Source organism: Cynara cardunculus, assembly GCF_001531365.2.
Source record: "Cynara cardunculus var. scolymus isolate 2C chromosome LG 5, CcrdV1, whole genome shotgun sequence".
NCBI lineage: Eukaryota > Viridiplantae > Streptophyta > Magnoliopsida > Asterales > Asteraceae > Cynara > Cynara cardunculus.
This window is the reverse complement of record NC_037532.1, coordinates 26,577,857-26,590,759: the sequence shown is the minus strand read 5'-3', so window position 1 is coordinate 26,590,759 and position 12,903 is coordinate 26,577,857. Positions and strand designations below refer to the sequence as shown.

The following is a 12,903-nucleotide window of genomic DNA, read 5'->3' as shown; positions in this document are numbered from 1 at the left end:
TATTAAGTTTGTATTCCCGGTTTACAATAAAATTATCTCTCACATTCCATTGCACAGATACACAAATAGCTAATGTTTTTTAGAATCGAGATGTATCATGTTGCATTCGTTGGTATGTTTCTAGCGATATACCAAAAACTTCATCCTTGTGGTTTGTTGAAAATTGCTATTTATATCATTCCTATGATTCTCAATTTATAGTTGTTTCATCCTTCTGATTTATAATTTATTGCTGTTTTTTTTTCTGATTTATAATTTATACTTTTAAATGATTTAATTTTACACACAAAATTCACAATGGATTTCATCTTTCATGTTAAAAAATTGAATTTTTATTATTTATATATATATATATATATATATATAGGTTGGTTATTATATAACTCATGACATTTGTGTAACCAATACAACTCAATCTCAGCCGTCCATTTCATTTGATTAATATGTGATTTTATAGAAGTTTTGATTGTTTCCTAATATAAAATATTGATCATAATTAATGAACCATATTTATCTTCCATAAATATTCAAATCATAATAAATGAACTCTTATAATTTCCATAAATATCTTAATTTATTGGGTTGCATTGGTTGTACAAATACAACAGGTTGTATTTAAAACAAACTATATATATATTTTTTGAAACTATATATATATATATATATATATATATATATTTAAAACTATATATATATTCTTATACTTTCGTATTACTTTTGTTGTTTATCATAAAAAACACAAATCGTAATTTGAAACTAAACGATTGTTTATCAAACTTGGTCATTTATCTTATTGATTGAACATAATAAGGATCGAGAATTTTATTTGGTAAGAGACAAGACAATGACTAAGAGTCTTACTCATTAAATGGGAGTGTTGACTCTTACTCAATAAACGTTTATCAGACGGTAAATGCTTATCAACAATTCATTTTAATTATCAGGAATGTTACCCATAAGATAAATGGAAATAATGACCCTAACCGTTTATTATCTAATAAAGACCCCTAATTATTTACAAATATCTCAATAGATAAAGTGAATAAACATTAACTACATGGTGGTGTCTGATTGGTTTGAGCTTGAGCTTCAAAGATCAAAAGTATCTGAAGGTCTCAAGTTCAGATATAAAAAGAAATAAAAATCCCCTTTGTAAATGTTCAAATGCGGTTACTCCGGACTACCCGCCAAACAGATAATCGTCATGAAATCAGTCAGCTTGCATAACGAGTTGAATATTTGGATTAATAAAAAAATTAAATAAACACGTCAACAAGATAAAAGAATCAATATATATATATATATATATATATATATTATTTTATTTTTAAAAGTTGATCAGATTCTTATAACACAAACAAAACGATGTGCGATGAAATATTCCTTCTACTTTCTTCCGGAAGAACCGAATTGTCCATTACGTAACTACCATAAATCAAACCCCAAATCCAACTACATACCAATATACATTGGCGGCAAACCACACATTTACCATCTATCAATACCACCATTAACCAACCACGTATTTGCTCTCCAAGATTGAAAATTCTGGTTGCTTCTTTTGATTTCTCATACGATTTTGGTTCTCAGATCAGATTCGAAGCGATTGAATTATGGCCAAAGTTCGTACGATAGGGATTGCGATGGATTACTCGACAACAAGCAAATCAGCTTTGAAATGGGCGATCGATAATCTGATTGAAGCCGGAGACACCATTGTTGTCCTCCTTGTTTTGTCCCCCAAGTCCGATCCCGCCAATAAGAAACTCTTCGCCGATACTGGATCACGTAAGTAAAACATATAAATTCGTTTTTTTTTCTATACGTGAATTTTGAACAGGAAACTCTGGTGATCAACAATTTGTATTGATATGAATCTCACGAAGAATTTTGTAGATATAATTGTTGTTGAAGGATGATCATACAAATCTAAGAGATTGTGTGGTTGGTTTTCCATTAAGTATTTGGATTAATCTGTCTATTTAGATATTTGAATGGGGAAGGTTTTTGTTTGGAAGGATGAATCGGAAGGGGAAAAAGTTAGCTGTCTGCAATAAGCCATTTTTCGTAACATTAAAGCCACTTATTACCATCTAAGGTGGCGTTTGTTTTTTAAGAGGTTTTGAAGTCTGATTTCACTTTTGAATTTTAAGAGATGGTACTAAGTCTGAAATCTGAATCAGTCAGACTGTTTGTTTTTACATCTGAAATCTGAATCAGTCAAGTTTTGGATCTGATAGATTTGGATCGATCTGGGTCATGATTTTACGAGAATATGTGGATCGATCCGGGTGGTGATTGATTTGGAGATTGAATGTCTTGCGAAATAGATTTGGAGGACTAAATCTGGAGGTGAGGATGGAGGGGAGAGTCTGGAGGGAGCGATTAAGAGGATTTAAGTGATTATATTATCATTTTTTTTCAGAGCAAATTAAGAGCTTTTCAGCTCTTATTTATTTAAAAAAAACAAACGGTCTGAAAATAAAAACGTCTGACCGGTTCAGACTTAAAAGAGGCATTAAGTGGTTTTTTAAAAAAAACAAACAAGCCCTAAAAGTCACGTATATCTGAAATTGAGTCTTATTAAGCTGCTAGTAAACATCTAACATTAATCTGGTTGTGATCGATAATGGCATGGATGTGTGCAGCTTTGATACCATTGATCGAGCTCAAAGAGGTAGGCGTGTGCAAGAAATACGGGATCACCCCTGATTCAGATGTCTTTGAATTGCTTGAAACTGTTTCCTCGACTAAGAAGGTAAGTTTTTGTGATCAAAATCCAAACCATTTGTATTTTGGGTTGATATATCCTTCTGCTTCTGGATTAACATTGAAATGGCATATAATTTGGTGGGATGAAGGCTAAGGTGGAGGCGAAGGTGTATTGGGGAGATCCAAGGGAGAAGCTCTGTGAAGCTGTAAGTCATCTTAAGCTCGATTGTCTTGTTGTTGGCAGCAGAGGTCTTGGTCCACTCCAAAGGTATGTATCATCCGTAATCCAATCTATTGCTGTTGCAACTATCAAAATACATTATTATCGCGATCATAAATCGGTGATACAACGGTTCATATAATAATTATAATTACATATATAACTCAATATATTATAGGCGAAGGATTCTGTGAGAAGCGTAAGAAGAGATCTGAATTAGTGATCACTTTTAATCTCATGCCCATATATGAATTATGCTTTAGAAGAGAATTGATCTGGTGCATCTCATTAGTGTTCACATTCAATTAGGATTGATTCAAGAATGAAAATCTTTTCTTACGATTCAAACTATATTGCTATAAAAATCTAAACTTTTTTTATACTTGACTTCTACAGACAAAAAAACATTTAAATTTAATTTTCAGTTTTAACTGTTTCTTACTTTTTTTGATTTATTCTTTGTAATTTTTCTTTATTACTCCCCTTAATTTTATGTTTTTTTACGTCTCTCACACTTAACACTAAAACGCTGACCCAATTAGTCTTGGAGCCGTTTACCAAATATCTATCCGGTAAGTGCTTACCAATAAAATTTAACACTATTATATACTTATCGGGTAAGATTTTAGTCCACCAAAACGACATTGCATACAACAATTTACCAGGTAAGTGTTTACCATGATAAAAGTCGTCCCCCGCACTTACAGGGTAAGACTCTTGATCTTTGTCTCACTCTTATCAGTTAAGATTCTTGGTACTTATCATATTCATCCGCTAAACGATCCTTTACTCTGAGGGATAAAAACATCAAAAAATTTGTTTGAACTTGGACTCCAAAGGTCAAAGTGTTTGGAGGTCTTAGGTTCAAATCCAAAGAAAAATAAAAATCTCATTATGGCCACAGAGGTTTAATTGTGATGACTTCGGACTACCCACAAAGCAGGTAGTCGCTCTGGGATTAGTTGACTCGCATATCGGGTTGGATATCCATGTTGATAAAAAAAGGCAAAGAAACTTTTGAATGATTTGTTGGAAACAAAAAACCTACAAAAAACATTGTATGTTTTAAAGAATCTGATATGCATTAAAATTTTGTATGCTTTTTAGTAAAAAAGAAACATAAAAAACCATTCAAAATTATGTTTCTTTTTTATACCAAAAACAAGCATTTTAAATGCATTTATTTATTTATTATCTATATTATATTATAAAGTATTTAAGAAAAACTTTTAAAAACCATTTTTTATGCATGAAATACTATATATTGATGCATATTACTTAAAATTTAAGATTACAAGTAAATTATGTCTAAGTACAACTTATTAAAGTTCCATGCTTGAATTCGTGTAATTAACTGTGGATAAACATAATCAAATAGAAAATAAACATCTCTTTAAAATATAAAAAATCTAAAATATAATTAGGATAATTATCGAGTTCTAACAAAATAATGAACTATTATTTTTATAACAAAATTATATTATTAAATTAAATATAAATTACTTCGTTATTAAACTTAAATTAAATTATAATTAAAAAAATTTGAATTAAAAAATTACATAAAAAATAAGAATTTTAAATAGTTAATTTGATATTAATATCGTGTCAAATTTTTATGATATCTTTAAATTTATATTTTATTCAAAAATAAAAACGTCATCACTTCTTCAAAATCATATAAGACCATATTATAACATCGATTGAAATAAAAAATAAAATAAAATATTAAAATCAAGATGTATCTTGTTGTATTATCGAATACTTTTCTGGTTATTATTATTATAATAAAATAATTGTATTACAGGGTGTTCCTTGGAAGCGTGAGCAGCCATGTGGTGCAAAACGCCACGTGTCCAGTGACCGTTGTTAAGTAAGGAATGCAAATGGAGAATATTTTGGCTGCTATATATTTTGTTTACATGATTTTTGGAATTTTGACCCCCGTGTGTGTGTGTGTGATGTTGGTTGGTTTTCTTGATTGTTTTGTTCATTAGACCTAATTTCTAAAATAGTTGGATGGATTGGAGTGGCAATTCAGCGGTTGCCACGTGGTAAACCGGTGAATTGTGCGTTTGTTAGGGTCTTTTTTCTGTTGCCTTTTTTGACGATTGTTTTTGTCTCTGCTCTTTGTAGAAAGGTTCGTTTTTAGGGCGGTTTCATGTAATGCGGTGTCAGTTTTCTTGATTTCAATAAAATTATTGGCTTATGAAAAAGATGTTTGTTTAAGGAGTTAAGAGTTTGAAGAATGTTGATTTGAAAGAGATGTGAAGATGTAGTTTTGGGAGATATTTTTCAAACTATATTCTCTTCGATGATGATATTGTGGAAATATAAACCAAGTTTTTGTCTAAATTATATATATATATATATATATATATATGGTATATTTCAAATGCAACCATGTTTATTTATACAACTAATGCAACTCAATCAATTGAGATATTTATAAAAATTATGAGAGTTTATTTATTATGATTTAAATATTTATGGGAAGATAATTATAAAATGTCAAAAAAATTAATAATGTGAATCACATGTGATTTTGATGAAAATTGAGATTTTTAAAATATACATATGATTAGAAAAACATTTTGAAAAAAATTAATTAATTATGAATCACATACGATTTTGACGAAAATTATAATTTTTAAAATATTGTTTTAAATAAAAAATGAATTATTTAAGTAAAAAACTAAATACATTTATTTTAAATGCATTAAATATAAAATATTTTTTTAAATAAAAAATTAGATCATTTTTGTAATTTAAAGGTAGAATCTTAAATAATTTTTATATAATTGAATTACTTTTATACCCTTGTTTTTATTTATTTTTAAAATTAATTATTTAAAATATTATTTAATAAAACGATTGGTCTATAAATAAGTATTCTTTTAAATAAGTATCATTTTGGTTTAATACATTCTCTCTCTCTCTCTCTCTCTCTCTCTATATATATATATATATATATATATATAGGTGTCTGTTCAAACGAGAACAATCATATTTTATGAAAATGCAAGAACACTTTTAAGCCTCCAATTTAATTAACCCATGATAAAAATTCGAATAAAACAATTAGTGTTTGTCAACAATTTATAGTTATTTTAGATTTTTTTTTCTCTCTCGTATTGCTGAAATCATCATAGAGGGTGTTTGAGATTATTTATTTAAAATGTTATTAACTTATTTCGGTGTGGTACCGATAATAAAGAGTTTTTAGTGTTTGGATAGAGAAAGAAAGAAAATGCTTATACCAGTTTGGCACCAGCAATAAGGAGTTTGTAATAAGTTACTTCCTTTTAACTTATTAATTTATTCCGATGCAGTACCAATAATAATGAGTTTTTAGTGTTTGGATGAAAAAAAAAAAAGGATATCTCATCTGTTTTATCAACTTAATCCAAATACTTTTTATAAAACTTCAGTTTGCCACGTGTAAATTGATAAACACTTTAAAAAAAACACAAGTTATTTTAAATAAACAATCCCAAATTTCGACGAAACAGGCATTTAAATGCTGATCTTAAAAATCAACCACTTTATGTCCATGGAATTGGGACTTTCCATTCAAATTATGGCCAGTATGAGTGGTAGTGGTGGTTGCCGCCTTTGTGTGTTGGCCGGCAATTCCAGAAAAATAAACAAATCCAACCAGATGTCAACTTCACAGATGATGCCTATGCTGTGAACTCACCGATGCTTCATATAATCCAAACAAAACAAAGGTTAAGACTCTACCCTGCACCCTCCCATACAACACTACATGAAAACAATGAAGGGTTCTCACCATCCACTTCTGCTGCTTCTGTTTCTGCCTTTTGTTTCCAGGTCTCTTGCATCAGTAGCCGCCGATGGTTCGGTCTATGAGACCTTTCTCGATTGTATGTCCAACAGAACCTCATCTGATCAGGTCTCGTCGCTCATCTTTTATCCCAACAACTCTTCATACACTCCCACTTTACAGGCTTACATCAGAAACCAAAGGTTTAATACTTCGACTACTCCCAAACCGTTGATCATCGTCACCCCATTAAACGAAACCCATGTCCAGTCTACAGTCGTTTGCTCCAGGAACCAAGGAATGAACCTCAGAATCCGAAGCGGGGGCCATGATTTTGAAGGACTGTCGTATGTCTCCTATACTCGCTTTGTTCTACTCGATCTGTCTAATCTTCGGTCGATTGATGTCGATATCGAAGAAGAAACTGCAATGGTTCAAGTAGGTGCCACCATCGGAGAACTTTACTACAGAATATGGGAGAAAAGCAAAGTTCACGCTTTCCCCGCCGGAGTCTGCACAACGGTTGGAGTTGGCGGTCATATAAGTGGAGGTGGATACGGTGTTTTGTTGCGGAAATACGGACTGACCGTGGATAATGTCGTTGATGCGATGATTGTCGATGTTGAGGGCAGGGTTTTGGATCGAAAGTCAATGGGGGAAGATCTTTTCTGGGCGATCCGAGGAGGAGGAGGTGCAAGCTTTGGAGTCATACTCTCATACAAAATACGACTCGTTCGAATTCCTAAAACTGTTACCGTGTTCCGAGTTTCGAAAACGTTGGAGGAAAATGTAACCGACATCGTTAACCGGTGGCAATACGTAGCTGACAAGATCGACAATGATCTATTCATAAGATTAAATTTAAAAGCTGATAATGTCAAGAAGACGATTCTAGCAGGTTTTACGGCACTCTTCCTAGGAGATTCTAATCGCCTCGTGTCCGTAATGAACAACAGATTTCCCGAATTGGGTATCCAGAAACAAGATTGCAAGGAAATGAGTTGGGTAGAATCCGAGCTTTTCTGGTCGAGCAACGATAACGCAACTGTGAAAGTTCTGCTAGAAAGACGCCTTTTTTCTGCTAACTTTGCAAAACGGAAGTCGGACTACCTACAGATCCCGATTCCTAGAAACGAGATCGAATCTTTATGGCAAAAAATGATGGAACTAAGCGTTGTGGGACTAACTTTCAACCCGTATGGTGGGCGAATGAGCGAAATCCCAGATTGGGAGACTCCATTCCCGCATCGAGTCGGAAATATTTTCAAAATTGAGTATGTTGTTAACTGGGCCGAAGGAGGGTCGAAAACGGAGGCTTATTACGTTAACCAATCGAGACTTTTGTACGATTTCATGACTCCTTTTGTGTCGAAGTCCCCGAGAGGCGCATATTTGAACTACAGAGATCTCGATATCGGTACGAGTAGCGTCGGGAATAATAGCTATGCCGACGGTAAAGTTTATGGAGAGAAATATTTCAAGGGCAATTTCGAGAGATTGGTGAAAGTGAAGACGATGGTTGATGGAAGTAATTTCTTCACAAATGAACAAAGCATCCCACCTCTGAAAGCCACATGGAAGAATAACTTTTAAAATGAAACCAATTTTATTTTTATTTTTATTTTGGAGAAAAGACTTCAAGACCAAAATCAGAGTGCATTGTTGGAGAAAAGACTAAAAAACGTATATCCAACAATCCATTTTCATGTTTGGAAATGTTACTTGATAAGGTAAGTGATGGTAGTGATTTTTGCTGATAAGCAGTAATGATGATAACTTTTACCGATAAGCACCGAATGCAAGAAACTTCCTTCAAAAACCAAAATCAAATTCATACCATCTTCTAGAAGTGTCTAAAAAAACGTTGTAGAACAATATCATATGATTTTCTTGTAGATTTACTGCATAATTCAAAACGTCCTCGAACATCTTTTTGACACACCAAACTACAACAAAATATGTTGTAAAAAGCTGTTTTCAGAGGACTTAAGTTTTTACTACCAAACATTTAGGCATCCTATGTAAATGTGTTACAATAAGTTGATATAATGTTTTTAGGTGTTTTAACACATTTTTAGGACTCTTTTAAAATAAAACATCATAGCAATATTTTTATACAACATTATCTCAAAGTATATTATAAAAATAAACGTCCTCTAAAAAGATGTACTCATATGACATTTCTAAAAAAACTAAAAGGCAATTTAATTCGTAAAGTGTTTTAAATACTTGTTTGGAAACCCAAATATGTTGTATCAACTTATTATTAGATTTAGGGGTGAACTTGGTATGGTATCAAGTTCTTTCTTTCAATACCATGTACCAGTCAATTAAAATTAAAATGCAAAATTCTATATTGTGTAACGACCAACTGCATTTGATACCAATGCTTTTCGGTTGATACTGGTTTTGTACTAACTACAAGTAATATGTACGAAAAGCTTTCGACGTGTACTTTAGTTGGCAAATTAGTGGGTCGATTATTCTTAAATACAAGACAGTCCCGGGTTCGATCTCATGGCCCCTGCTCGCTAAATGAGCTAAAAATTCCCCCAACATTAGTATCCTTGAAGAATGGTTCTATGCGGGAGCGGTTGAGGTTTGCATACTTGGTCTAATTATACTGTGATTCCAGATTCATTTTTCCCTTGTTGATTCTTCACGACTTTGAGTTCTGTTTTGTTCAAACCGTAACCGGATTTCTTCTACAATCGTGTGAATCACTTTCCAAATTCGATATTTCGACCGTATATGCCTGGTATCACGAAATCCGAATTGGGATAATTGTAAAAGCAACAATCTTGATTTTGGCAGAAATCAAGATCAAAACCAGAGAGAATATCAAGTATATCCAAACTTCCGTGTGTATCCCAAAAACTGATCATCCGAAAATTAAATCTCAAAACGGGAGTTACCAAGTTATAGAATTTACAATCATGCGACAGAAAATTCAAGAATTTTTCATTATAAACCCTATACTTATATAATTGCGGGACCCCATTTTGCGTTCAGGGGGCGTTGCCCCCTAAACATTACCGGGACCGACTTAGACTAATACAAGTGTGCACTCCACACTCTCCATACTTGTTTTAGAACAAAGTTCAATCCCCTTGAAACACACGTATAAAATCCATTACACTAAATGTAACCGGTGACACTAAAATCACCAACATGTTTTAGCTTTTCCATCATTCACCGGGATGGTTGATTTTCTTGACCGTAGTTCTATCACACGACTCGCAGTTCTATCGCTGGTATGCATGGTTGAAGTGTTGCACTCCACTTTGGTCAACCTTTTTTCAATCTCACAATGAACCTTCTTGCAGTTGCAGCCATGGTCAACCCTCGCAGGAGCTTTCTTATTCTTGGTTGGGTGTTTCTTGCGACCTTCCTGCTTCCATGGAGCTGGCTCTAATGGAATTCTTGCAACTGCCTTTACCAATTCCTCTTCGAGGTGAAACAGGAACGTGTGTTTAGATTCCTCACCTTTTCTTGATCTCGAAAGTGAAACCATTCCAAACGGGGTTTGATCATCTTCAAGCTCTCATTACCTTTCATGAAATCTTGTAAAACCTCCCTTTAGAACAGAAGGTTGAAATGGTAATTTGTTGTCACTCAGACTATCCATTTAGAACAATTCATTTATGTTAAAGATATGGCAAGGAGATTATTGAATCCCTACAATAACAAATCATTTTTAATGGGACAGTTCTCTTCAAATAATATGGTTTATGATATTACCGGAAAAGAACCATGACCATTCATTGTTGCTTATTTCTCAAAGAGAGAACATTACATGTTATAAAACACTTAAATCACATCTTGATAAATATATCTAGGGTTGTAAATGAACCGATTGTTCAGCAAACCGTTCGGCAGAAAGTTCGTTTATTTAATAAATGAATGAACATGAACAAATTTTTTTTGTTTGTTTAATTAAACGAACGAATATGAACAAGGGTCTCGTTCGTTTATTTATATTCATGAATGTTCGTTTATTTACCGTTCGTTTATGTTCGTTTATATATTAAATTTAATATATAATCTTTTATTTATTTACTTTGAATTCAAATAATATTTATTTATGTTCGTTTAGCATGTTAACGAACGGACATAAACGAACACAAACACACCTGATTTCTAAACGAACGAACTCGAACACAAAGATTTTTGTTCGTNTTAATCCCATCCCTATCACTGACTTGTGCACTAAGTCCCGCGCCAAACTTTTAGTAAGATGGTCCGCCAAATTTTGTTGCGATTTTATAAACTCCACCGATATAACACCATTCATGATCAATTCTCTAATCATGCTATGTCTAACACCTAAGTGTCTAGACTTTCCATTATACACTTGGCTATAAGCCTTAGCTAATGTAGCTMCACTATCACAACGAATAGAYAATGGTGCAATCGGCTTTTTCCACAATGGAATCTCATATATCAAATCTTTTAGCCACTCAGCTTCCTTACCAGCTGCGGCTAACGCAACAAACTCCGATTCCATCGTTGAGTTTGTAATGCAAGTTTGTTTCTTCGATGCCCAAGAAATAGCACCACCTCCAAGCAAGAATACCCAACCACTAGTAGAAGAATGATCTTCTACATTAGATATCCAACTTGCATCCGAGTATCCTTTTAACACCGAAGGATATCCTAGATAACACAAACCATAGTCCATGGTTCCCTTCAAATACTTGAATACTCGTTGTATAGCTTGCCAATGTTGTGTACTAGGATTACTTGTGTACCGACTCAACCTCCCAACGGCATAAGCAATGTCGGGTCTCGTGCTAGTCATAGCATACATCAAGGAACCTATAGCTTGAGAGTATTCCAATTGTGAAATAGCCATGCCTTTATTAGGCATTARTTTCATGCTAGGATCCATAGGAGTACTCACGGGAKAACATTCAYTATAATTGAATTTCTTGAGAATTTTCTCAATATAATGAGATTGCGTTATAGCAATTCCTCTGTTCAACCGTTTAATCCTAATTCCTAGGATTACATCCGCCTCCCCCATGTCCTTCATGGCAAATTTTGATGATAATAAATTCTTGGTTTTAGCAACTTGAAGTTGATCCGTATAAAAAATTAACATATCATCAACATATAAGCATATGATCACACCTGAGCCAGAATCATCAAATCGGCTATAAACACATTTGTCGGATTGGTTTAAAGCAAAACCACATGACAAGATAACTTCATCAAACTTTTGATGCCATTGTTTAGGAGCTTGCTTTAGCCCGTACAATGACTGCACAAGTTTACACACCTTATGCTCATTATCGGGCATAACAAAACCTTCCGGTTGTTTCATGTAAACTTCCTCATCAAGGTCACCATTCAAGAATGCTGTCTTGACATCCATTTGATGAATAATTAGATTGTTAAAAGAAGACAATGCAATCAACAATCTAATAGTTGAAATACGAGCTACTGGAGCATATGTATCAAAATAGTCAATACCGGGTTTTTGCCTAAAACCTTGAATGACTAACCGGGCCTTGAACTTGTCAATAGTCCCATCAATTTTCATTTTCTTTTTGAAAATCCACTTGCAACCTAAAGGCTTGGAGCCCTTTGGCAAATCAGACAACACCCAAGTGTTGTTCTCCATGATTGATGACATTTCATCATCAATCGCTTCTTTCCAAAAAGCAACATCTCTAGACTCCATGGCCTCCTTAAAAGGTCTTAGGATCATCCTCAACATGAAAAAAGTATGAATATTGCATCCCCACTTCATCTCTTGAACCTTCAACCAAATACAATTGGAAATCCGGTCCAAAGTTTTTCGCAATTCGGCCTCTTTTGCTTTTCCGGGGCTGTTGTGTTTCGGGAATTGAAACACCACCCAAATCTTCTAAATTTTCTGAATTTTGCTCTTCATTAGAGCTAAAAATCAGATCCTYAGGCCTTTGAATTGATGAAAAACGCATCTCATCAAAAATCGCATCACGCGACTCAATTACGGTATTAATCGACACCGAATCATTAGGTTCTATTACATAAAACCTATATGCCTTGGAATTTTGTGCATATMCAATGAATATACAATCAATTCCTCTTTCACCTAAATTTTTCCTTTTAGGTTCGGTAAGTTTCACAACAGCTCGACATCCCCAAATTCGAAAATAACTCAAATTTAGAGCTTTCTTATACCAAAGCTCATATGGGG

The 12,903-nt window shown here is 33.4% G+C and overlaps 2 protein-coding genes across 2 annotated transcripts; both read left to right on the top strand.

Annotated features, from left to right (window-relative positions):
* Positions 1-1,423: 1,423 nt before the first annotated feature.
* Positions 1,424-5,154, top strand: LOC112512599 (universal stress protein PHOS34-like). Its single transcript, XM_025118649.1, has 4 exons — positions 1,424-1,788; positions 2,649-2,758; positions 2,862-2,980; positions 4,737-5,154. The coding sequence occupies exons 1-4, from the start codon at positions 1,614-1,616 to the stop codon at positions 4,804-4,806; spliced, it is 474 nt and encodes a 157-aa protein (XP_024974417.1). The 5' UTR covers positions 1,424-1,613; the 3' UTR covers positions 4,807-5,154.
* Positions 5,155-6,707: 1,553 nt separating this feature from the next.
* On the top strand, positions 6,708-8,378 carry LOC112512935 (berberine bridge enzyme-like 21). The gene has a single exon (XM_025119061.1). The coding sequence runs from the start codon at positions 6,708-6,710 to the stop codon at positions 8,307-8,309; it is 1,602 nt and encodes a 533-aa protein (XP_024974829.1). The 3' UTR covers positions 8,310-8,378.
* The last annotated feature ends 4,525 nt before the right edge of the window (positions 8,379-12,903 follow it).